Here is a 24,577-nt window from a genome sequence, read left to right on the forward strand (position 1 = left end):
ACCTCAGACTGTTGTGGAGTTCAAATCCGTCTCCGGGTGTGGGTTGAGGCCATCTCACAGGGAGAATATGAGAAAATTAATTACTTAATGTATGTAAACAAGCTTTGAAGATGAAAAGTGCAAACGCACAGTGTTCCTAATAACATCTTCAATACTTCCACGGAGCCCCAGAGTCGCCACTGAGCTCACCTTTAAGACGAGTCCTTGGGGAGTTGCTGGCGAACTCCCCAAGCCAATAAACAACATAAAATGCCTTTTCACTCCTTTTATGCAGCCAACCCTAGCTCTCCCCACCAATAAAAGGACCAGGAAGGATCCGAAAGGCCAGAGGGAACCTAAGCAGCGCACCTGCAGCCCGCGAAGACTCCCGCAGCCCGCGAAGACTCCCGCAGCCCTCAGGCTGTGCTCCGACCCACACCATGTCCTGCCGCTCCTACCGGATCAACCCTGGATGTGGGGTCACCAGGACCTTCAGCTCCTGCTCGGCTGTGGCCCCCAAGACCGGCAGCCGCTGCTGCATTACCGCCGCCCCTTACCGAGGGGTGTCCTGCTACCGGGGGCTGGCGGGCTTCGGCAGCCGCAGCCTCTCTCACCTGGGCGCCTGCGGGCCCCGCATGGCAGTGGGCGGCTTCCGCTCTGGCTCCTGCGGCCGCAGCTTCGGATACCGCTCTGGCGGCGTGTGCGGGCCCAGCCCGCCCTGCATCACCACCGTGTCTGTCAACGAGAGCCTCCTCACGCCCCTCAACCTGGAGATTGACCCCAACGCGCAATGCGTGAAGCATGAGGAGAAGGAGCAGATCAAGTGTCTCAACAACAGGTTCGCCGCCTTCATCGACAAGGTCAGTGAGGCCCAGGATGGTCCAGAGAAGGTTCCAGCCCTGCCCTGCCCCGGGGAGGTCCCAGTCTATTGGGGGGGACAGCATGGCAGCCAGGTTTGAGGCAGGAGAGAGAGAGAGAGAGAGAGAGAGAGAGAGAGAGAGAAATGCAACCATTACACGCGGCACGATTAGTTTTCATTGTTTAATTCCAGCAAAGTGTTGAGGGCCCAGAGTAGTCCAGAAACGAAGTCTGTGATCTAAAGTGTTTGTGTGCTTCCAGAGACAATGCAGGAATAGCAGAGCTGCCCCCCTGCCCCCCGAAAACTAGACCGTGTGCTGGAAGAGTGGGAGCAAATGGGGAGAACAGAAGGCAGTGGCTCTTGGCCCAGGCGGCCCAGGAAGGGGCCGGGGCATGGCTGGGAGCCGCGCCGCCTCCCCCACTTTTGCTCTGCCCCTCAGCTGTGTGGGTCCTCAGGTGTGTACGCATCTGGATAACAGAACCAGCCTCAAGAGGTGGTTGTGAGGAGTAATGGGTTCATGCATGAAAAGTGCAGGCACGTAGTAAGTGCTCAAAAATATTAGCTATTAGTATTGTTTTCCAAGGACAGTAGTGAGTGAGGAGGTGTGGGAGGTGAGAAGCCAGGCCTGGCAGCCTCTCTCATGGAGGGAGGGCTGGGACCCCGGCAGGGAAGGCATGCAGGCCGGCGAGAGCAGGCCGCTGACGTGGTGTGATAAATGCCACACCGCTGTGAGGCTGCCGCCCAAGAAGGCCACCTCTGCACCGCCCTTCGTGTTGGCCCCTCGGCGCCTCACTCTGGTGGGTGGACAGGGCCAGCGCTGGGGTCTGGGATCAGGGGCTCGGGGGGTGACAGCGTGACCTTCCTATTATCACTTTCTCTGAAGTGATCTTAGTTAATTCTCAAAATGCCCCAGTGGGGTATGTTATTATTTTCACTTTTTGAATAATAAATTGAAGCTGAGAGAGTTTAGATGAGCTGCTTCCACATATAGTGGTGGGCAGGTGAGGGGGACCGAAAGGGACTCCATCAGCATGTGACAAACAGCTAGTCACGCCACACCCAAGTACAGTTTCCCTGTCTGTCTGTTGGGGAAATAACACCCCCCACCCAAAGGACTGTAAGAACTGAGTGAAACAGAGAGGCAGAGGCAGACGGGTAGACAGGTAGATAGAGACAGAGACACAGGTGCAGGTGTAGACAGATGCAGATGGAAGTGTGTGCTCATGTATCCTGGCACAGGCCCTGCATCACACAGTATGTATTCAATGTGTTGTATAAGTGAATAAATGAATTGTAATAATAGTTAACTAGAGTAATTACAGTAATGATCAAACTAGTGAAGCACTTACTGTGTGTCTGGGACTATTCTAAGCATTTGACATGCATGAACTTACTCAATCCTCACAACCCTAGGGAAGGTAGTACGATCATCTCTGTTTTAGAAGTGAGAAAAGCCAGCACCAAGAGGTTCAACAACTTGCCCACTTAGAGTGACAGAACTGGGGCTGGATCCAGACTTCTGGTTACAAGCCTGAGTGCTTTCGCTCACTCCCGCACTGCCCTGGGAGCTGGGAGCTGGGAGCTGGGAGCTAGGCGCCTTTGGTTGCAGACACTCAACCCCATGGCTCAGCTCTTGGCTGGCCCTGGCCGTTCAGGGAGCATCAGGGCAGAAGCAGCTCTGCGGACCATGCACCGTGCCCCCCACAGACTCCCCACTGAGTCTCTTTCCCCATCCCTGGGCGGCAGGTGCGCTTCCTGGAGCAGCAGAACAAGCTGCTGGAGACCAAGTGGCAGTTCTACCAGAACCAGCGCTGCTGTGAGAGCAACCTGGAGCCACTGTTCAATGGCTACATCGAGACGCTGAGAAGGGAGGCCGAGTGCGTGGAGGCCGACAGCGGGAGGCTGGCCTCAGAGCTCAACCACGTGCAGGAGGTGCTGGAGGGCTACAAGAAGAAGTGAGTTCAGCACAACCAGGGGACACAGGGGAAAGGGGGAAAACCCACCCACAACCTTATGGAAGCAGCTTCTCTAAGATTCCTGCCTGTCAACAGGAGCTATTTGGGACCCCAGGGAAGGTCCAGCAGAGACCTAGATTTCTTTGGATTCTTTGGCTTCAGCCCCACTCCTTGGAGGTCCTGTGGGTCTTAGAGCTGGTTCCTAAGAAAGGAATCCCACTGGAGTTCTGCAGCTATCTCTGTTCCTGCCCCTCCCAGCTCAATTGTATTACATGGGCTCTGTGCTCTCCCTGCCCAAGCTTGGCATTATCTCCCTTTGGATCTAGGGTGCACAGATGATTCTAGACTTGGGGGATAAAGTGTGCTTCCTTGATCTCACCCCACAAGCAGAAGAACTGGGGTAGAATAGGTCAGGCTGGTACAATGATACCAGCCCATGGAAAACACAAAATAGACCATGGAGAGAACAAGATAACATTTGCAGCAAGTTAATCCCTTTTGGCCCCCGAAAGAGCTTGCCTGGGGACTGGGATGGTGTCCAAGCACTGATCCCTCAGCTCTGGCGCCTCTGTACCCCACACTCAGGTATGAAGAGGAGGTGGCTCTGAGAGCTACAGCGGAGAACGAGTTCGTGGTTCTAAAGAAGGTGAGTGGACAGGTCTAGGGGCAGGGCAGGAGGTGGACCCACCTATGCAACCTCCGATGGGAGCACAGCCACCACATGGACCACAGAGGCACCTTCTCTCCGTGGGCCTCCTCCCACACATGCGCCCCTCCCCCTCTCCACACCACCAGGACGTGGACTGCGCCTACCTGCGGAAATCAGACCTGGAGGCCAACGTGGAGGCCCTGGTGGAGGAGTCCAGCTTCCTGAAGCGCCTCTATGATGAGGTGAGGGGGCCTCTGCCAACTGGCCAGGGCAGTGGAGGGGGAGGTGTGGAGCCCTGAGGGGGAGAGAGGAGGGTGCACTGTGTGCATGTGTTTGCTCCATGTGTGATATAAGCATGAAAAGAGCATGTACACACAAGCAAAAGGGGCATGTTGTGTGGCTGTCACAGGCACGTATATGTATGTGTCGAGTTGGGAGCCTGGCATACATGTATGAAGACAAGATTGTCTGTGGTCAGGCCTCTCTCTGTCTTTGAGTGCCTGTGCGTGTTGCACTGTGTGTGCCTGTGTGCTGGTCTGTGCCCTGTCAGTCCCCGCATGGGTGTGAAAGTACCTATGTGGGGGTGGGCATCAGGGTGGGGTTCTAGCTAGAGGGGGATCTTAATGGACAAATCACTAGTCCTGGCACTGAAATCCCAGCTCCCTTGCTAGGTGACTTAAGAGTTAGGCCTTTTCACACATGCTAAGCTTCTTCCAGCTTCATTTTATGATGTGTCTGTGTGTGAATGAAAGTGGGTGGGAGCGTGGGGAATAGGAGTCATGTAACATTTATGACTAGTGTCCCTTCCAGAGAATGGGTACTGCCCCCAGGGGCGGAGCATGTGGCCCAGATCAGGCAGCAGAAACAAATGCATTGGCTGTTGGTCCCCCAGGAGATCCAGATTCTCCACGCCCACATCTCAGACACCTCGGTCATCGTCAAGATGGACAACAGCCGGGACCTGAACATGGACTGCATCGTGGCTGAGATCAAGGCTCAGTACGATGATGTCGCCAGCCGCAGCCGGGCTGAAGCCGAGTCCTGGTACCGCACCAAGGTGAGTGGCACTGGACCCCTGCCTCCTGGTCATGGCCTCAGGAGGGAGGGATGAGGGGCAAATATTAGAAGAGCTCTCAGGCTGAGGTGGCAGAGCAGAGCTGCCATGGAAGGCTGCACAGACTGAGTGCTGTACAACCCGCACAGTCATATGTGGTGTCCCGAGTGGGTGGGACACGCCATCCTGAGTGTCTGCTTCCCGTAGTGTGAGGAGATGAAGGCCACGGTGATCCGTCACGGGGAGACCCTGCGCCGCACCAAGGAGGAGATCAACGAGCTGAACCGCATGGTCCAGAGGCTGACAGCCGAGATTGAGAACGCCAAGTGCCAGGTAGGGTGTGGGGAGAGCTCAAACACCCAGAACAGGCGGACTGCAGCACCAAGCCCTTTGCCCTTCTGGCCTCACTCAGGCCCCCCAGTGTGCACATGAGGAAGCAGGGACCCAGAGAGAGGGCAGGGGTCCTACCACCTCACACAGCCCTTGAGCTGGGTTGAGCTGTATCACTGATGCCCACCTCCTTGGCCACCCTGTGACCACCACCAAGGAGAGATGGTAAAAAGCTTACCGCTCTCCTCCCTGTGTTTACATCATATTAACTACTTGGTCATAGCCAGTGAACGTGCCTTCTCTCCTCGACCCTCCTCTCCCTGTCCCAATCCATCAGCTTGAGTGAGCCAAGCTGTGCCTCCTCTCTCTGATCCTTGTCTTTACACCTCCTTCCCCATAGCGGGCCAAGCTGGAGGCTGCCGTGGCGGAGGCTGAGCAGCAGGGCGAGGCAGCCATCAGCGATGCTCGCTGCAAGCTGGCTGAGCTGGAGGCTGCCCTGCAGAAGGCCAAGCAGGACATGGCCTGCCTGCTCAAGGAGTACCAGGAGGTGATGAACTCCAAGCTGGGCCTGGACATCGAGATCGCCACCTACAGGCGCCTGCTGGAGGGCGAGGAGCACAGGTGGGGCTAAGGGGGACCTTGTGGGGTGTAGGAGGTGGAGGCCCTGGTCCCCTGGGAGTGATTTCCTTAAGCCCAAGTGTGAGACACATCTCCACCAACCACTCGTACAGGTCAAGCTTCAGTAATAATTGTCAAATTCTTATAATGTGTTCGGTCTGTGCTAAGTGCTCACAGTAATCCTCACAATCTGATGGGATAGGTATCAGTTTTCTCACCCAAAGATAAGGAATAAGGCTCAGTGCTCAGTGACTTTCTCATGACCCTACAGTTAATAAGTCCAAGAGCTGGGGCCTGCACCCAAGTCATGTGCCTCTGAAACACATCATCTTTGAGTAGCTTCCTACGTGAGGCTGTAGCCTGGCCTGCTAAGGACAGTGCACTCTGTACAGAGGTGGGCAAAAGTACAGTTGCTTGTATGAAAAAAATATGTAATACAAGAATAAATAATACGAGGATAAACTCTGAGTTTCGAGAACTCACAACTGTAAACCTACTTTTGCCCACCCCTGTATGCAGGTAGTGACTCTTCATTGCCCACAAAGCCCTTCCACACACACCGGTGCATGTGATTTGGCCACTTTCTGGGAGCCCAATCATACCACCCAGCATGGGCCTGGGCTCTCAGGTTGGAAGCAATGGATCAAGTCTATAATCTCACCCCCCATCTGCTGAAAATCAGAAGGCCTTGTCTCCGTGGTCACAGAACGGTTAAAGACAGACAGGGAGCCTCTAGTGCTGACTGGGGAGAGCCCTTCCTGCTTCTGGGGGTAGGATCTGTACACAGGAGGGCCCTCTCTGTCCCCAAGCAGCCATCATCTCAAAGAATCGAGCTCAGTGTCCAGAGTTAACAGTTTTCTTTCTCTATAGGCTGTGTGAAGGTGTGAGCGCCGTGAATGTTTGTAAGTATCTGCTGGAAACCCCCGGGGAAAATGGCTTTTTCGATGGGCAAAGCTGAACCCTACAGCCTAACCCAGTGAACCTGGAATGGTCCTACACCGGAAGGCTGCCTTTCATCCTGCCCTGGCGTCTCACCCGGGACATCAAGGGAGTTATAGGGAAAGTGGGGCTAAGCGCCCTCCCCTGGTGGCGATGTGAACTGCAGGCCATGGAAATCTGGCGAGGCAACTGGGTCCCACTGGTTTCCCACGGGTCCCCTTGTCTTTCTTGCCCCATTCCCCTAGACAGGTTGAGATACTGAGAGGAACAGGGCCTGGGTTATTAACCACTAAAACCTTTTGAGGAACAGGAAGGTCCTGTCATGTGGAGGCCAGTTAGGGCCTGTCCCGGGGTTGGTGAGATCACGGCAAACCATTCATGCCTCTGTGTCCCCTCTTCCCATAGGTGTCAGCAGTTCCCGCGGTGGAGTCACCTGTGGGGGCCTCACGTATAGCACCACCCCCGGGCGCCAGATTGTCTCTGGCCCCATGGCCACGGGGGGCAGCATCACGGTGATGGCGCCGGACTCCTGCGCCCCCTGTCAGCCCTGCTCCTCCAGCTTCAGCTGCGGGAGCAGCCGGTCCGTCCGCTTTGCATAGGGTCCAGGGTGGCCTGTGTCTATCTGTGCACAGATGGTGTGTGAATGGAAAATGTGTGTTTGCTTCTGGAATCTTCCATATGTTCTTACAGAGGTACAGACCCTGGAACCTCTCTGCCACCTTCTTTTTTTCTGGGAGTTGTTTCCTGGTTCTCCTCTTGGTTTCAGTTAGTCATTCCCAGTCCTTCACTTAAGTCCAATTTGATTCAAAAACACCCATGGCCAATTTGTATTGTTCAACAGTCACCCAGCGTGGCTGAGCATCATGGGAGCTTGATCTTCCCTCAGGACAAGAAATGGGCCTAAGCTTCCTCAGGTCTCCCACAACCTGAGAATCAGAGAGGAAGCTAGCTCCCCCAAACCCAGTGGCTCCCTTTCCTGGTTGGGAATGTCTCAGCAGGGAGCACCTGCCCAGTGGTCATTTTTGTGTGTGTTTCTCTGGTCTCTCTGACTGACTGCCTTCCTCTGGGTTAGCCTGTTCCAGCCTTCTCCATGACCTCCCAGCTGAGAGGCCCATTATGGGAAGGGAAATCCTTTTGACTTTGGACAGGTATTCAATGCACCTTATACATTTCAGAGAAAACTCCATGGTTGCTCCAGATCTGCCCCCACCCGTGCAGGAGGGGTCTGTCCAACACGGAGAGGGTGGGATGGGGAAAGTTAGGCCACTTCCTGGGTCTCCCGCTTGTTACGACTGTCTGTGGGTGGCTTGCCTTCTGGGTTGTTTCAATCAGTGTTTCAATAAATGCTGCCGCAATGCAAGGATACGTGATCTTATGAACACAATGTGCGCCCCCTCCAATGATCCGACCCTCCACTTCCTCTTGCCCCATCTCCAGCTGGCCAGTCCTTTCCCCAACCCATGTAGTGTTTCCCCAATTCCCCAGTGACTCTGCCGCTTCCTATCCACTTCCATAGCCTGATTCCAGTTCAGTACTTCTCAGTCCCCTCAGGCCTGGACCACAGCTCCAGCTTTCCCCATGACCTCTTTCTCCTTGACCAGACCCACATACCCTCAGCAGCCAGAATCCCATCCCAAAGTCATCTCTCTCACGCCCTCCCGCTGGTTCAAACCAGTTCCCAGCCTGTGTGTGTGCTCCTCATGCCAAACACAGGCTCCCTCCATCTCTTCTCCTTTCACCTGCTCCCCAACCCTGCACACCCCTTCACCCAGTGCTGGTATTCCTAGATGAGGGTGCCACCTAATGGAGACAAGTCTACCCTCTGAAGCCACCAAGGACCATCCCCCATGGACACATAGGCCACCCCACACCCCTGCTCCCACTTGCCTTTGCTCAGTGCTCTCTGTACTCTTCTGCCTCCCCTCCTCACCCACCCACCCACCCACATTCTCCTCCCTCTGCACCACAGTGTCTGGAACTCTGAGGATCTCTGGTTCTGTCCTTGTGGCTCGGAGCCAGGGGTGTCCTTGGGTGTGTCTGGAACCTGAATCAAGCTGGAGGTTCCTTAAGAGCAGGAAGTGTCTCCTCCTGGCTCTGGCCCCCAACTAAGGCCCAGGATGGGGATCCAGGGCATGTCAGGTCTGGGATGGCTGGGTAAACTCAAGCAGCTGGTAGAGCAGGAGTTGTAGAATCAGCCCTCTGGGACTCACCTCCATTTATCCATTGGAGGTGAGTCCAAGATTGGCTGTCACTATTTACAAATTAGCTGCCACTATTTCACACAGATGTCCACCTGCCAGCCCCCTCTGCTGCCCCGTCCCCCCAGCCTTTCCCTGGGAGAATAAGTTAAGACCTTGCACATTCTGATGAATCTCATTTCAAGCCCAAAGGGTTGCAGCTCCACTGGAGGCAGCGGCCTCTTCTGAGTGTTTAGGCTGCTGCTGTTTGAAGTTTGCCAGCTGACACCAAGCTGGCTTCCTCCAAGTTCCTTGCCTGCTCTGCTCCCTCCTCTCACAGGGCTGGGCCTTGAGGACATGGTCACAGTCACAACAGGCTAACACTCAATTTAGGGTACCTCATTCAGCCCCAGGAAGATTAAATCTCGGGGGCTGAGAAGTCAGGACATCAGAGTTTGAGCATCAACTCTGCCATGTCTCAGGGACACCTTGAGCAAGAGTGACCTCTGTGCTCCAGCGATCAGCCTGGAGACCTGTGAGATGAGCCCTGTCCAGCCCGGCCACCTCCTCTGGTTCTGGGTTGTTGGAGTGAGTCTGTGCTTGGGGAAAACACCCTGATGTTACCATGGGTCTGAGCAAGCATAACAAAAATGCCAAATCTGATACCCACCCCCAAATATGACACCACACATTGAAAAGTCAAACAGCCAGGAGCTTAGAGATATTAATAAGCTTTTTAATAAGTTTCCATGCTTTGTGTGCAGAGATGAGCCAACTGACTCAATCAGAGAGAGGTGCCATTGGTTGGAGGATGACACTTCTCCCCTGGCCCTCCTTGCAGCCAACAGCAAAATGCAGAGCAAACTCTTGTGGTTCAAAGGATTCCAGGGCCCCCACAGCCCTCTGCTGGTAGAAGAGCTATTCCCATGGAAATGAAAGGGTGTGATACAAGGATAACTAAGAACTGAAGTTGTATTAGGAAAAAACAAATTTAAAGGAGAAGTTGCTGTCTAGAATGAAGAGTTCAGGGAAAAGTCAGAAGAGCAGGTGGCCCAGATGACAGAGTTGGCCCGTGTGGGTGATTCCAGTGCTCTTTCCCCAGCTCCCTTCTCCTTTGAAACTCCAGACCAAGCTAAAACCCTGTCAGAGAAAATCAGACTTTCTGCCTTTTTTCTACTCTTATTCAAATACTCAGTGTACCCCCAAAGTGCACAGGGTCTCCAAAGGAAGAGAAAGTATGCATTACGGTCCTTTTAAAAACTCAGGGAAGCTTGGGCCTCGGCATCTTCTTTTCTCTCTGAGGTCACAAGCACTCCTCACTGTCTCCAGTCCCCTCCACTTTGTACCTTTGTCACCAACACCCACTCCCAGACTGGCTCCAGCCCCAGTGTCTCCAACTGTCCCTTGCTTCAGCCTCTGGGACCTCAGGAAACATAGACTGGTGTCATTATTCACCTGAACCAAACATAGTGAGAAATGTGAATTAACCCCAAGATGAAGGAAATCACACCACGTAGTCCCCTTTGCAATGCACGTGGACATAGGAAATGACCACCTGGGAATTCCCCCTGTGTGCCTACTCACAGCCCTGCCGCTCTCAGGAATGTGGACATTAAAGGAGACAGAATGGAGTGTTTTGTTCGCTGCAAATTGGAGCAACGGGGACACCTGCCCTAAGTTCTGCTCTCTTTGGGAGGGGAGACTTGCGGTGGGAAAGGCTTAGTGCACAATCACCTCACACCACTTTCTGGCCCCCCCACCACACCCCTCTGTGCCCCCAGAAGTCCCCGCCCACTTCTACTTTGTTCAAAAGCCAAGTGCCCCCCAACATGCCCGCTCTTCTTCCCTTGGTGCTCTTGGGGCAGTGGCATGAGGGGCCAGCCGCCAGGGAACGGAGTGTGGTGGGGGCAGCACTCGGAGGGTGAGGCTGGGCCTGAAGTAATGGAGAAAACCCGAGAGGCACACATATGTGTCTGCGTACATATCCTCATGGCCACCAACAGAAAGAAACAGCAAACACTCCCCTAGACGCCCCCCACAACCCTCCCACCGCAGCAGCCGCCTGGCGGGACTCCTGTCGCTCCTCACAGAAGACCTGGTAGTCACCGGACCTGACTGCACCCCTTGGTGGGATCCAGGCCATGACACGCCCAGAATGCAGACCCTCTAAGTCCAGGAAGCAGAGACTAGGGGACACTGCACTGAGAGAAGCCTTGGTCCTCCCAAGGTCCCAGAGGGTCGATGTGCTCCCTGGGCACACGTGCTGGAGGCGTCAGAAGGATGGCGTTGCCAGGGAGAAAACAGCTGAAAGGCTTTTCTATGTCTAGAGATCAAATATATATTCTTGTGGTAAAACATCCTCTACCCATTCAGGGCTTTTTTAAAATCTTTTTTAATCCCAAATTAAAAAAAGATGGGAGAAGTAGAGTTCTTCCTGTAAAACAAGTGAAAGAAAGTTGCCCATAGAAAGCCCTCTCTCCATCTCATCACACCTGGGGGATGCATTTGCATCGGCAGGGACACTAAACAGACTGCCCCAGGGGGCACTTCTCGGGACCGTCAGCTCAAGAACAGGTCAGACACAGAGCCCCCCAGTCAATGACCCCCATCCAGGCCATCAGGGAAGACGCCCTCCAACAGGGGTCTGAGTTTTCGTTCTGGGTTCCCACATAGGACACCTGACTTAACCACCCCATAACGAGGTCTGTCCAAGATCCCCGGAGAGCAGAGGCTATGGGAGGTGTTTCTACAAACACTTCCGGGAGGCTCCTCTATGTCGCCTTCCATCTCTCTTCTCCGCAGGGTCAGACTAGTGAGGTGGGACCAGTTAGAACCCCTCATCCGGAGGCATTCTGCTGAGCCAGGGTGTTTGGCCTGAAGGGAAAATTGGGGTGACAGTGGAAAGTGTATGAGCTTTGGCATTCTCTACACTCTCTGTTTGGATCCTGGACTAGCTGTGTGACCTCAGTAAAGCTGCTTAACTTCTTTGGGCTTCAACTTCCTTACCTGCAAAACGAAGATAATAAGACTGTTGCTGGAATGATGAATGAAATACATACGTGATATATTTAGCAGCTGCTTGTGCACAGGCTCCCTTCTCTCCCCTTTCCTACCTTTGTCTCCACCGTACCCAGCCTGGGTGTGCTAGACTGTCTCTGACCTTCTGCGGAGAGACGAACCTGACCCTGTGAGAGTCTGAGGGAAAGCCTGCTCCACAGTCAGAGTTACCCAATGCTCCTGTTCCCCGGCCCACAGCAACCAGCAGTGCTCAGCTTTGGTTCTTAGAGGAGTCACCTGGGAACTCGTTAAATTCATCCATCCCCCCACCCCAGATGCTGATATAAGTTGTGGTCTGGGGACCACACTTGCAGAAGCACTAAAACAATCGGGAAAGTGGTAGGCAGTGGGGAAGGAGGAGGAGAAAGGCAGACTTTAACTTGGTTAACTAGGAGAAAGCCATTAGCCTTTTAATTACAGACACACCAAAAGACAAAAGGAGCCATAACAGGAATCACCCAAATACAGTAAAATTCCAAAGCACGGAAAACAAAACTCTCAGCAGATGCAGAGGAGCCTCCGTCAGTCTTCCCATCCTGATGTATGAGTGGTTGGGGACACTCTAGGGACAGACAGTCTCTCAGATCCAGTGAGGGTCTCCCTCAGCTGCAGTCCCCCAGGGCCCCTCCGCACTGAGGTGAGGACACACACAGCCTCATCGAGGGCAGAGGGCCCGGAGGCTGCCCACACACTGCCATCCCCGCCCTGGCTCCCATCCCAGAGGGCCTGGCACTTGGTCAGTTCCCTGGGAAATGTCTGCTAACCTGCAGTTAGTTGGGAGGAAAAGTGACTACTCCGTTTGTATCAAAAAGCCTTTACGTCCCTTTCCCGGACCGTGAGGAGGAGGGAATCAGTGGAAGTGGCAATAATGCCAAACCCAGGGTTTGCACTCAGAGGAAACTCCAACAAGAAGGAAACTGAGCGTCAGTGTGGGTTCCCAGTATGAGGAAATGACAAAACTGACATTTGGGCCTGAGAGAAAAAAGACTTCGCCCTGATGTCCCCCACCCTTGCCCCATCAGACCTCATCCACCCAGAGTCCCGGCCCCCCACACCCACGCCCAACCCCCAGCCCCCACCCTACCCCTGCTATGCAAACCGCACAGATCTTGCACTGGAGCAGGGCCCAGCCACCGAGGGGGCGCACAGGGCACTGCTGCCGATGGCCACGCCGCCCAGGCCACGAGGGACCGTGGAACTGAGGTCCCCGCAGACCACACCGCCCTGGGAACGGCTCACACCTGTAAGTGGGGACACCGGGTCAGAATTCTCTCCATCCCAGACATGGTATGACCCTGAATTTTGGGGAACCAGTAATTAGCTCTCTTCACACTCCAAGGGACTGACAACATGAACCTTTTAAACCCACTGCCATTTGCTTCTCGAAGGAGCGTGGTCAGAGAATGGGCACCTGACTCTGCTTGAACCAGACTAATGTTGAGATGTGTTTATTCAATCTTTGAGCAAGAACCAATGATCGCAGCAGAGGAATTATCTAGAAATATGGTTGCTGGGAAGATGAGGGCAAGAGACAGATGCCCAACCTAGGCTCTGTGTGCACATGGGACCATTAGACATAAAGATCTGAGAGTTGCCTGCAGCGGCCCCAAATGATCAGAATAGACACCTTGTGTCTCTTCTTATGAAAACACTGCACCACTTAAGGAGTGTTCTGTGTGAAATTGAAAGACTTAGGCTGTTTTTGCCGAACCAGTTGTGGGGGGATGGGCAGAATTTGCCGCATTCATCAGCCTAGACTCCATGGATGTTCCAGATGGATCCATGTGGGGTCAAACATTTTGGACCAACAGTTTGTCCAGATCCCAGAGGCCTCAGCTACCACCACCCTCCCCCGAGCCCCACAGACAGAGGTTCAGTTGCTATTTAGATGCAACCTAGTATTAAGACTATCAACACCCAAAAGAACCATGTCCACACACACCCCCAACTTACAGATGTTGACTGAGCCCACGCCTTCACACAGCCTGCAGGTAGAGGAGAGAGTGAGCATTAGAACCGAGCTCTCCTGCCCTTGCAGCAGGCCTATTCTCCTTCCTGAAGCAGGGGAGAGGGGGTGAGGGGCTGGGGTCAGGCTGTCCACACTCTGCAGACAGCATCAGGGTTGGCTCTGCTCCTTGGGATCCCCAAAGGACAGGCATATTGAAAGGTCAATGGCCACAGTATGCAAAGCAAAATCCACTAAGCTTTTCAAAATCTCATGTGTTGGAGACAGTACATTATTCATTATATGACTGAGTTATCAATACACTAATGATTATTATCACAATGAAAGTTTCACTATGCAAAGGCCAAGTGCTTCACAGAATACTGGTGGATGGGATGAGTTAAGGCCACAAAGGAGGAGATGGCTCTGCTAGCTTCACCCAAAGTCCTGAGGAAATGAGTGTAAAAGTTTGCCTGCCTTGGTCAGGCATGATGCAAGTCCAGCAGCATGGCCAGCTGCCTTGGGTGCCCCTCACGTCAGATTTCAGACACTAACCATGTTCACGGGGAGCATGGGTGCAGCCTTGCCTGGCTACCCTGGATAGAGATATTCTTATTCCGGTAATAACCAGCTATTACTTTTGCTTACTATGTTCCATTGATTTATTTAACCCTTGCAAAAGCCTTAAGTGGTGGGTCTTACGATTACCCATTTTGTAGATGAGGACACTGAGGCAAGGGGGTTCACAGCTAGTGCCGGGCTTTGAACCCAGACGTGGCTCACAGTTTGTGACCTGAACCTTGTACACTCTACTCCCCAGGGTAGCCTGCTGTCCACTGATGGGACCCAGCCAGGAGGCGAGGATGACTCGGCAGCCTCAAGGCTAGGAGCGCAGGCACCATCCCAGGTGTAAAGCCACATTGTTCCCTCCCAGGCAGACTTCACCTGCCTCTAGTTCACAGCTGGAACTGTCAGCACAGCCTGAAGTGTCCTGTCCGTTTTCTACCTCGTCTTCTGAGGTGCCTCCAACAGCCTCCCTGGGACACTATCCACCCCCCACTCCCCACCCCCGCACCTGGAGGCTGGACCTGTGCCTGCCTCTGTCGTCGCCTGTGCTGCTCATTTCCATTCACTGGTCCTGAGCACCAGAGTATCTAGGTTCATAGGATTCATGTCTGCACCTCCCAAATCAAATGGCCTTTAACGAGTCTTCCGAATGCTTGCAGCCTTTACAACCCACTGAGATGTGACTGCAGAAACGTCCTTTCGGGCTGCAGGGTAGAGTCGTTGCCTTGGAGTGGGCTTTCGGTACAGCTGAGGGGAGGGCAGTGTAGGAGGGAAAAGATCACTGGGGTGCTAACCAGGAGACTGGTATCATTTCAGCTCAGCCTCTAACTAGCTGTGGTCTTGGACCAGGCCCTTCCCCTCTCTGGGCCTCAGTTTCTATATCTGAAAAATGGGGAAATGGCTGGACCCCATGATCTCTAGAGTATTTCCCAGTTTGAATGCCATCAGTCTGGGTGGGGCTGGGAAGTGACCTTGAGTCCCATCCTCACCGGCTCTCCTCGCCCTCCAGCAGCTTGCGGTAGGTGGCGATCTCCACGTCCAGGCCCAGCTTGGAGTTCATCACCTCCTGGTACTCCTTGAGCAGGCAGGCCATGTCCTGCTTGGCCTTCTGCAGGGCGGCCTCCAGCTCGACCAGCTTGCAGCGGGCATCACTGACAGCCGTCTCACCCTGCTGCTCCGCCTGGGCCACAGCGACCTCCAGCTTGCAGCGCTGGGGAAAGGAGGTGAGGGAAGGAGTTTGAGAGGGTGCAGGCTGTGGGACCCCTGGTGGGTCTCCCATACCTTGGGCATCCTATTTCTCCTCCATTCAAAAAGGTCAACTTTTAAATTAACTAAGCAGGGAAATAATAGCCATTTGGAGCTTTCTTCCTTTATTTTTACACCGCTTTGTTGTAAAATTCAAGTCCATGGGAAGCCATTAGAGGGAGGAAATGTTAGCACTGGAATAGGCCTGGCAATAATTAGTGATATTATCTTATATTTGTTTGCTGTCATTAGTCTACAAGGCACTTTCAGAACAGGCCGTGTTATTCCCATTATGCAGATGAAGAGACTGAGACTCCGAGAGGCTGTGACTTCCCCTAAGCTACCTAATTAATTATTGTCAGCCTCAGGTTTTCAGAGGCCACTGTAGGGGGTCTCATTCTTTGAAGTCAGCAAACTAATAGTTCAGTTTTTAAAATGGGTTAAGGACTTGAATAGACATTTCTCCAAAGGAGACAGCGATGTTCATCAGGTATATGAAAACACACACAATATCACTGGTCATCATAGAAATGTAAATCAAAACTACAATGAGGATCACCTCACACCTGTCAGGATCTCATGTCGTGTTCTTACAACAATAAAATTAACATTTTTTAAGAGCACACCAGCATGCAGGTAAAGATGACTCCTAATCTACTCTAATTTCACCTCTGGAAACTAAACCATTCTCGTATTTCATTACCTCAGCTGTTAACAGCAATGAGTTACCCGTGACACACCCCACACAGTGGCCTGGAACGGCGAGCGGAGGGGGGACGGGAACGAGCCGGGGCGTGCGGGAGTGCAGCCTGTGGCAGAGGTGGAGTCACAAGCTCGTGCATAGAGAATACGCTCCATGATACATGTTCTTGTTACAGTGTATGCAGAAAATTTTAATGAAAACTCTACGTCTTATACATACAAAAAATAAATTTCAGGTGGGTTAAAGACCTAAACATGACAGTTAGAACTATACAACTAGTACAGGGCAAAATGTAAGAGGACACATCTATGATCGCAAACCGTTGTAAGTATAACACATTCACAGTAAGAAGTGATGCATGTGGTTATGTCCAGGTGAAGGATTTCTGTTCAATAAAAGACACCAGAGCGAAGCAGACAGACACATGACAGGCTGAGAGAATTGCAGCATGTGTGACTGACTAAGGATTACGATCTAGATAGGACGGACAGAAGAATAATGCAAAGCAGTGAGAAGAAGACAGGAATCACAACAGGAAAGCGAGCAGATGACATGAACAGGCAATTCTTAGAAGAAGTGCAAATGAGTAGTAAGTGTGTGAGGAGACATTCGATATCGCCAGTTAACCAGAGAAGTGAAAACTTAAATACCAGTTAGATTCTGGTTCATGCCTCTCAGATGCACAAGAATTTGAAAGTCTGATGGCAGCGCGTGCTGAAACTGGGGCCCGCGAGTGACGGTGGGAGCATGCACTGGCCCGGCACCCCGCGAGTACTTATAGGAAGTAAACAAGTGAATGTCTTACACCCCAACAATTCCCCTTCTTGCTTTGCCCTTTCAAGCATCTCTCATGTAGGTGTAAATGGGGATGTGTACAAAAGTGTTCATGATACAACTTGTTGAAGTAGCAAAAACTTGGAGGAAAACTAAATGTCATCAACAGGGGAATGGAGAAGAAACTATGGTTTATGGGTATTACAGAATTCTACAAAGGAGAAATAACAAAACAGATTATTTATAGCAGCATGCATGGATTTCAAAGACATAATGTCAACTGGCAAAGGAAAGAATCAAAATAAAGTTTATGGTATAATATCATCATGTGCAATTAAAACACTAAAACGTTTAAGTATACAGTGTTTGCACGTGAATATATGTGTGGGAGAGGAACCGTGAGGACATGTGTTAAGTCGACGGGCCAATCTTCTGCCCAGAATGTCCTGTGGACTGTTGGTCCTTTAGGCGCAGGTGGTTAAAATACCAGCCTCTCCAAGGGCAGCAGGGCCCTTCAAGGTAGAAGAAGAGCAGAAAGCAGATGGGAAGCAGCAGGTGTGCCGAGTGGCTCTCCGTGTCCCCCTACCTGCTGCTTGGCATTCTCCACCTCTGCTGTCAGCCTCTGGATCACGCGGTTCAGGTCGTTGAGCTCGTCCTTGGTCCTCCGGAGGTTCTCACCCTGCTGGGTCACTGTGGCCTTCATCTCCTCACACTGAGGGTTGGGAGGCAAACATGAGGAAACTACCAATGATCGCCACGTGGATGGAGGGTGTCCCAGGAGACCACTGACCGCTGCTCCCTAGCCCAGATTAACCAGCCTGCTGCTCTGAGACAGCCCCACCTCCTTCCTCTGCTCTGAACCCAGACCTCAGCGGCAGCCCCTCAGAGTGCTGGGTGCCTTTCCCAGGGAAGGCTGGGTTCTTGGCTGTCTTCCCTGCCCAGCAGGACAGCCCAGTCCTCCAGTTTACCTTGGTTTGGTACCAGGACTCGGCCTCAGCCCGGCTGCGGCTGGCCACGTCATCATACTGAGCCTTGATCTCGGCCACAACCGAGTCCATGTTGAGCTCCCGACTGTTGTCCATCTTGACCACCACCGAGGTGTCAGAGATCTGTGACTGAAGGACCTGGATTTCCTGCAGGAGACAACAGCCAGGGCCCTCAGCTCCAAATTCCCTTCCAATTCCTGTCTCTCCAGGTAATCCAAAGCATGGTCCCAACTCTGAAACTTTAGGAATTAAATTAGAAAACTACTGGCCAGTTAGGGAAATTTTAAGTGTAGCTTTAAGAAGAAAAGGCTGGAATGTGGGCCATGCCTCCAGGCAACGAGTAAGACAGAATTTCATTAATGCTGGGATACACAGAGGCAGGTTTCCATGGTCATGAACAACCTGGACTCCTGTGCCTGAAGCCTAAACTCTCCAGATCAGCTGTAGCGTCTGTATTAGTCCAGCCAACCAGGCAGTGGCCAGATTTGGAGCCCTGGGTTTTCATACTATAACTATTATCATATCTACTATATGCCTCTATTATCAAATCTCTACTTCATGTTGTGCTGTGTAGACAGGCGGTGAATTACAGACTTTCAAATCATCAAAGGAAAGACAGCATCCACTGTCATTTTGAAAGGAGGCCTAAACAAGAGAAGAATCTCCTTCGGTCACAAAAGGAAAGGATGTTGAGATCCTAGACGAGTAACGAATGGGCCACTTTCCCTAGAACCAAGGAAAACCCTCCTCTGCCTCCGCTCTCCATGGCTCTTCCAGAGGCAGGGAGACTCACCTCCTCATAGAGGGCCCGCAGGAAGTGCATCTCCGCCCTCAGCGCCTCCACGTTGGCCTCCAGGTCAGCCTTACGCAGGTAGGCACTGTCTATGTCCTGGTGGAGGAGACAGGAGAGCGTGGGGTGTGGGTCACTCTGTGTCCCTGGACACTGCACTCTGCAGTGGCACTCTGACGCCACCTCCTGGCCCGGCCTCGTGCCCCTGGCTATCCAACCTACAATAATAAGCCACCTTCAGGGCCCCGCCAGTAGGGACAAGGCCTTTGATATCTGCCACTGCCATTACCTTCCATTGCAAACATCAGTGAGACCACGTCAGATAGAAAGTGAAGAGAAGTCTGGCCCCTACAGACTTTTCCCAGTTCCTCCAGATCTGGGGATTTTGAGGAAGATGCTAGCCTAAGATCAAAACCCAAAACTTCAGGCTGCTGCCACTAAGCCGAACTGGCCCACAGAACATGACCCTGTGGTGGCCACAGAACCCCAGGTGCACCTCCCCGGTAGGTCGTCCTCGGCACCCAGGCCAGGCAACACCCACCACCCAAGTAGCTGACTCTGCTGCCCGAGACCAAGGTCACACCTCTATGGGCAGATGTTGTGTTGTTGTTTTTCTTACCGGCCTTCTCTCCTTTCTGTGATTACTCACAAATAAGACAGCTGGTAAGCACATTATTTGTCAAACTACACAAGTATACACATCAACTCAACAATTTGAAACAAAAGGGAAATTATTAGCAGTTTTTTTTCTTTTGGTTTTTTCATCATCTGCAACTGCCACCGCTCAGCTCACAAAATCACTGGGAAGCTGGGAACCAGCTGGGAGGCGATGTCGACAGGAGAGCGAAATGGATTTGAAGTGGCCATTTCAGTGAGTCAGAGAGTTTATGAAAAGTCAGACAGCAGTATGATGAGGTTTCCTTTCTAAGAAGCCTCATCAACATGGTCTCGGTCCTTGCACTGGGGCCATGATGGCTTCCAAGCTGAACCAGCCTCCATTTGCCAGGGGACATGAGTGCCCTGCCACCCCAACAGGACTAACATGACCTCGATCATGTCTCAAGCATCCACCATTCAAGCAATAGCTGCTAGACACAGAGGAAGAGTCACTCACCTTCTTCAGCACCACAAACTCATTCTCAGCCGTGGCCCTTAGGACCACCTCCTCTTCATACCTGAGGAGAGAGAGTACAGGGCTGCGGGCTGTGCACTGGCTAGTGAACCTAGGTTTTCAAGACTCCCTGGTTCTGCCTTTGACTCTGTGTACCTTGGGAGAAGAGGCTTAGTCTCTCTCAACTTCTATTTCCCAGCCACAAAGAACCCACCAAAGGACTCTGAACATGGTGTCCAAGTCCCTGGTTTCTGGTCCAAGTTTGGAAGTGAAGTCCCTGCAAAAGCTCAGGCAAGTAATTTACTCTCTCTGCATCTTGGGTTAAATTGTCTGGTATGCAGTAAGGCACTCAGAAAGTCTGTGGGATGAATGAGACAGGTGCTCTAAGGAGTCCTGCATCCCTAAAATTGTGCACGACACAAAGCCCATGAAGTCCATGACATTCTTCCCCATCCCCCCCCCACCAATATCCGAGGACTTGAAACACTGGAAGCCACCCACTCTGTCCAGGCTGCTGGGGGACACTTCCCGCCCTCCTCCTCCAGCCTGAGTATTCTTTTGCTCTTATCCATGAGGCCTTATTCCCACCAATCTCACCCCTGTTGATAAGGGAGACCAAAGTTCCCAGAGCATAGTTTCCACAACTTTGTAATTACAGGGTAATTGGGGGCTGCTGTAAACTCTGAGCTCTGTGATTAGCGGCCCTCACACCCCCAGAGTGGGAGACGACCTTTGACACCTGCAAACAGAATTGTGTCTGTATTTGCATCCCCTGCCCCCAGGGGAAGTGAAGACCCATTGTTGTGTCTATCTGGATGGCAAAACCTGACCTTCCAAGACCAGGAATCCAATTACTTCCAGTTAGAATTACCAGAAGTGATTATGTCAAAATCACTCTGTCTGCATCTACCAGATAGAGTGGGGCAAGTTAAGTGATCCCGTGGGTAACACTAGATAATGGATAAACTAAACAAGGCAGGTTAAAATAAAAGATTTACATGGACTTTTGAGTTGCAGAGCCTTGCTGAACAAAGCCTGATGATTTATGTGCAGTGTAAACAAAAGAAGTATCCAACTTTATCAGATATCTTGAATGGCATCAGCCTGATCGTTTCGGGATTTCTCTTCCAGGATCTTTCCCTTCCACCCATCCTGGCGCTGACTGCCTCTCACATCCAGCTTTCCTGCCCTGCTGATCTCTGTCCTCCTGTTTCATTTGTTCTCTCAATCTCTGCGTCAGTCTGCACCCTGGATGCACGTCCCACCCCTCCCAGGCTAGGAGGACCCCTTCTCTCCTGACTGCGTTGCCCAGTCCCGAGGATGAGCTAGCTGCAAGAGCCTGGAGCCCGGACAATATGGAGCAGACTGATGAAGAGAACCATCTGACTGGTTGCCTTGAATGACCCTGACATTCAAACATGTCTGCCTCCAGGAAAGTTGTATGGACCCAGCCAAGATCTACCCCACTTCTATAACCACCCTGGCTCTATCATGCTTACCTCTTCTTGTAGCCCTCCAGCACCTCCTGCACGTGGTTGAGCTCTGAAGCCAGCCTCCCGCTGTCGGCCTCCACGCACTCGGCCTCCCGCCTCAGCGTCTCGATGTAGCCGCTGAACAGAGGGGCCCCAAGTTGCTCTCGCAGCACTTGCGGTTCTGGTAGAACTGCCACTTGGTCTCCAGCAGCTTGTTCTGCTGCTCCAGGAAGCGCACCTGCCGCCCAGGGATGAGGAAGGAAACTCAGTGGGGAGTCAGGGGAGGAGCCTGGCCCCTCCAGAACTCTCTCTGCCCTTGGGGGTGGACCCTGACTTGCAGCAGCTTGTGGCCTCCCCCGAAGACCAATCATCTGCAAAGTCTGAAAGTACAGCTCACAATTGTTCCCCAATAACTTCCCCTCACCCCATCCCCATCTCCCAGAAACAGCACCCAATTCGTGTGTGTGATTTGTTTATTCTGCACAGAATGAAATAACATCTGATCCTGAAAAAATACTGCAGACTGCATGTGGTAGGTCAAAAACAGCCCTCAAAGGTGGCCATGTCCTAATCCCTGGAACCTATGTGGCAGTACAGGAGAGAGGGACCTTACGGATGGAATTAAGGTCATGCACCTGAAAATCAGGAGATCATCCTGAATTACCCTGGTGGGCCCTACAGTAGTCACCTTTCAACACAGAAGAGGAAGGTAGAAGAATGAGAGAGATGTCCAGAAGAAGGAAGCAGAGGAGAGGTTTTGAACACGAGAAGCCAGAAACACTCGACCACTATCACCAGCTCTGAAGTCGGGGAGGGGGCCATGAATCAGTGATGGCAGGCAGTCAGGCAGCCTCTGGAACTGAGGACACCCCCCACCCCATCAACCAGCCAGGGACCTCAGGGAACAGGGACCTCAGACCTGTGATCACACGGAACTCAGTTCCGCCAAGAACCTGAACGTCCCTGGAGACAGGCCTCCCCAGGGCCTCCAGAAAGAACTGTAGCCCTGCTGGCAGCTCGGTTTCAGCCTCATGAGATAAACGTATGTTGTTTTAAGCTGCTAAGTTTGTGGGAATTTTTATGCCAGTGATTTAAAAATGCAGCCACCATGACCTTCCTTCACTCTGCCTCTGGGGGCCCCCAAGGGAGAATCTGGGACCAGCAGTTAGGAGGTCTCCCACCACCTAACTCGCCCCCAACCGAGACACTGCACCTCATTCTCTCTGAGCCTCACTGCAGACCGAGGCAGCAGGAACACATGGTCCATTTACACGGGCAGCTCCCAGGCCCCATCTGGCCCATAGGCATGTTTTATTTGGCTGCACTGTTTTATAAAAATCTGATTAATTACCAACATTTAATAATTCAGTGACTTCAGGCAAGACTCTAGAGTTCCCCGACCTTGACAAACCGGACGTTCAGGCAATGCTGGGCCCGTGGCTGGAGGTGAGTGGCAGCAGCCGCCCCTGTCGGCAGGCACGCCTCTCGGCTTGGCTTCACCCACCAGGCACCATGCAGGTGCTGGTCCTAAACTATGATCTCCTTTCAAGCCCTAAACTTCTAGGAGCACAAGCCTAGTATAAAGAAAGCAACCCAATGAACAGCCCATGCTTGTGGAAAAAGCAACCAAAACCCTGATTACCCAAAAGGCACCTGCCTGGGGGTCACCAGGTGGTGAGGGCGGCTCTCTGGCCTGCCTGCTCTGCAGGCTTAAACCCACCACATCGATGCACCTTGTGTGTCTGGTGCTCATCCTAAAGGAAGAATGTTGGGAGGAGGTGAGTGGCTGGCAGCAATCCTGGGGAGGGTGATACCCAAAAGGCCACATGCAAAGATTCCTTTCAAGTCTGCATGCTCAGGGTCCTCACCATGTTTTTGAGCAAATTAGGAAAAGGTACTCCCTCCCAGGAGATGTAGCCCTCTGCCAGGGCACACAGCCTGGTGAGCAGAGCAAGCGCTGGATTTCAACCTTCCCCTCATCTGTCTTTGTGAGAGTCTTCATGCAATGAGTAGCCCTTATGATCCTAGGGTCAGCTTCTGTGTACCAATGGAAAGGAAGAGTGGTTTGGACAGCCAGCAGCATGCTAAGAACTGATGCACAGCACCTTCGCTTGCAGATCTGCCTATTTCTGGTGGTGGCCTCTATCTGGACCAAAGCTCCTACCCACATTGCCCAGTGTGCACCTTCTGGGTGTAGCTGTGCACACCATGGAGTACTGAAAAAAGGAGATGAGCCTTTCTTCACTTGGACTCCAGAGGCTATCCTCCCCCAAACTTCAGATTGCAGGCTCTGGGGGTATCACTGAATCAAAGAAAACCAGAGCTGTATATCCAGCAACAGGAGGGCTCTGAAACCGCAACAGTGGAAAAGTGTGATTCAACAGCCCCTCCAGGGACTTCCCTTAAGTGTTTCAACTCATTGTCTTTCATCTGTGTCAGTGTTTGGGGGGAGGGCACCTGGGGCAGAAGTCCTGGGAATTCACAGCCTTCCTACCAGTGTCCCCACGAGGAATGAGCAGGAAAGGAGCTTCCAGCCCTTCTTTGTCCTGGCTTCCCTCTGCGTGCTGGGGATGGCAGCATCTCCGTCAGGAGCAGGGTCAGACACCAGCCTTAGCAGAGATGCCCACCCCGCCCACCCCCCCACTGTGTGATGGCTGAGACCCAGAGAGTGGGGCCCCAGACACACATTCAGATCTTGCTGGGCAAGGTCAGCAGCAGCAGTAAACCATCTGCTCTGGCCAGTGGTTTCACATCCATTGTTGCAATTTTGACTTTCATGGCAGCATTTAACAACCAAGACCCTGATTCAGCCACATTCCTGAGGCCACATGCTCATCCACAGCAGGGCTGGGACCCCTAGAATTTGAGCCCAGCCAGTCACTGTGTTCCAAGTCCCTTGTCGCTTCTTAAGCCACAAGCCCCAAGGGACAACCCACAAACCCACCTTGTCGATGAAGGCAGCAAACTTGTTGTTGAGACACTTGATCTGCTCCTTCTCCTCGTGCTTCACGCACTGTGCATTTGGGTCAATCTCCAGGTTGAGGGGTGTGAGCAGGCTCTCGTTGACTGTTACAGTGGTGATGCAGGGCGGGCTGGCCCCACAAAGGCCGCCTGCTCTGTAGCCAAAGCTTCCCCCACTGCAGAGGGGGCGCACACAACTCACTGCTATCCGTGGGGACCCCACGACACACAGGCTCCGACTGCCAAAGCCCCCGAGGCGCCTGTAGCCCGGTCCCCCAGGACTGCCCCCTCTGTAGGCCATGGCACTGGCACAGCTGTGAGCCCCAGGCTTGGGCATGACAGCAGAGCAGGAGCTAAAATTCCTACCCCCGTAGCCAGAGCTGATGCGGTAGGAACGGCTCGCCAT

General features: G+C 52.7%; 2 protein-coding genes across 2 annotated transcripts; one reads left to right on the forward strand and one right to left on the reverse strand.

The window, feature by feature from the left end:
- Positions 1-419: 419 nt before the first annotated feature.
- LOC123812497 (keratin, type II cuticular Hb5) lies at positions 420-7,341 on the forward strand. The gene is made up of 9 exons (XM_045829291.1): positions 420-839; positions 2,585-2,793; positions 3,379-3,439; positions 3,589-3,684; positions 4,335-4,499; positions 4,704-4,829; positions 5,227-5,447; positions 6,315-6,346; positions 6,789-7,341. Exons 1-9 carry the CDS (start codon positions 420-422, stop codon positions 6,980-6,982), a joined length of 1,524 nt encoding a protein of 507 aa, XP_045685247.1. The 3' UTR covers positions 6,983-7,341.
- A 4,110-nt stretch (positions 7,342-11,451) lies between these two features.
- LOC123812654 (keratin, type II cuticular Hb5-like) lies at positions 11,452-24,577 on the reverse strand. Its single transcript, XM_045829434.1, is given in 11 exon segments — positions 11,452-11,566; positions 12,722-12,858; positions 13,571-13,602; positions 15,119-15,339; positions 17,438-17,563; positions 17,820-17,984; positions 18,631-18,726; positions 19,742-19,802; positions 21,238-21,362; positions 21,365-21,448; positions 24,155-24,577. Coding segments are annotated over 11 exon segments (1,512 nt in total). The 3' UTR covers positions 11,452-11,524.

Source organism: Phyllostomus hastatus, unplaced genomic scaffold (assembly GCF_019186645.2).
Source record: "Phyllostomus hastatus isolate PE091 unplaced genomic scaffold, TTU_PhHast_1.1 phas_scaffold_93, whole genome shotgun sequence".
Lineage (NCBI taxonomy): Eukaryota > Metazoa > Chordata > Mammalia > Chiroptera > Phyllostomidae > Phyllostomus > Phyllostomus hastatus.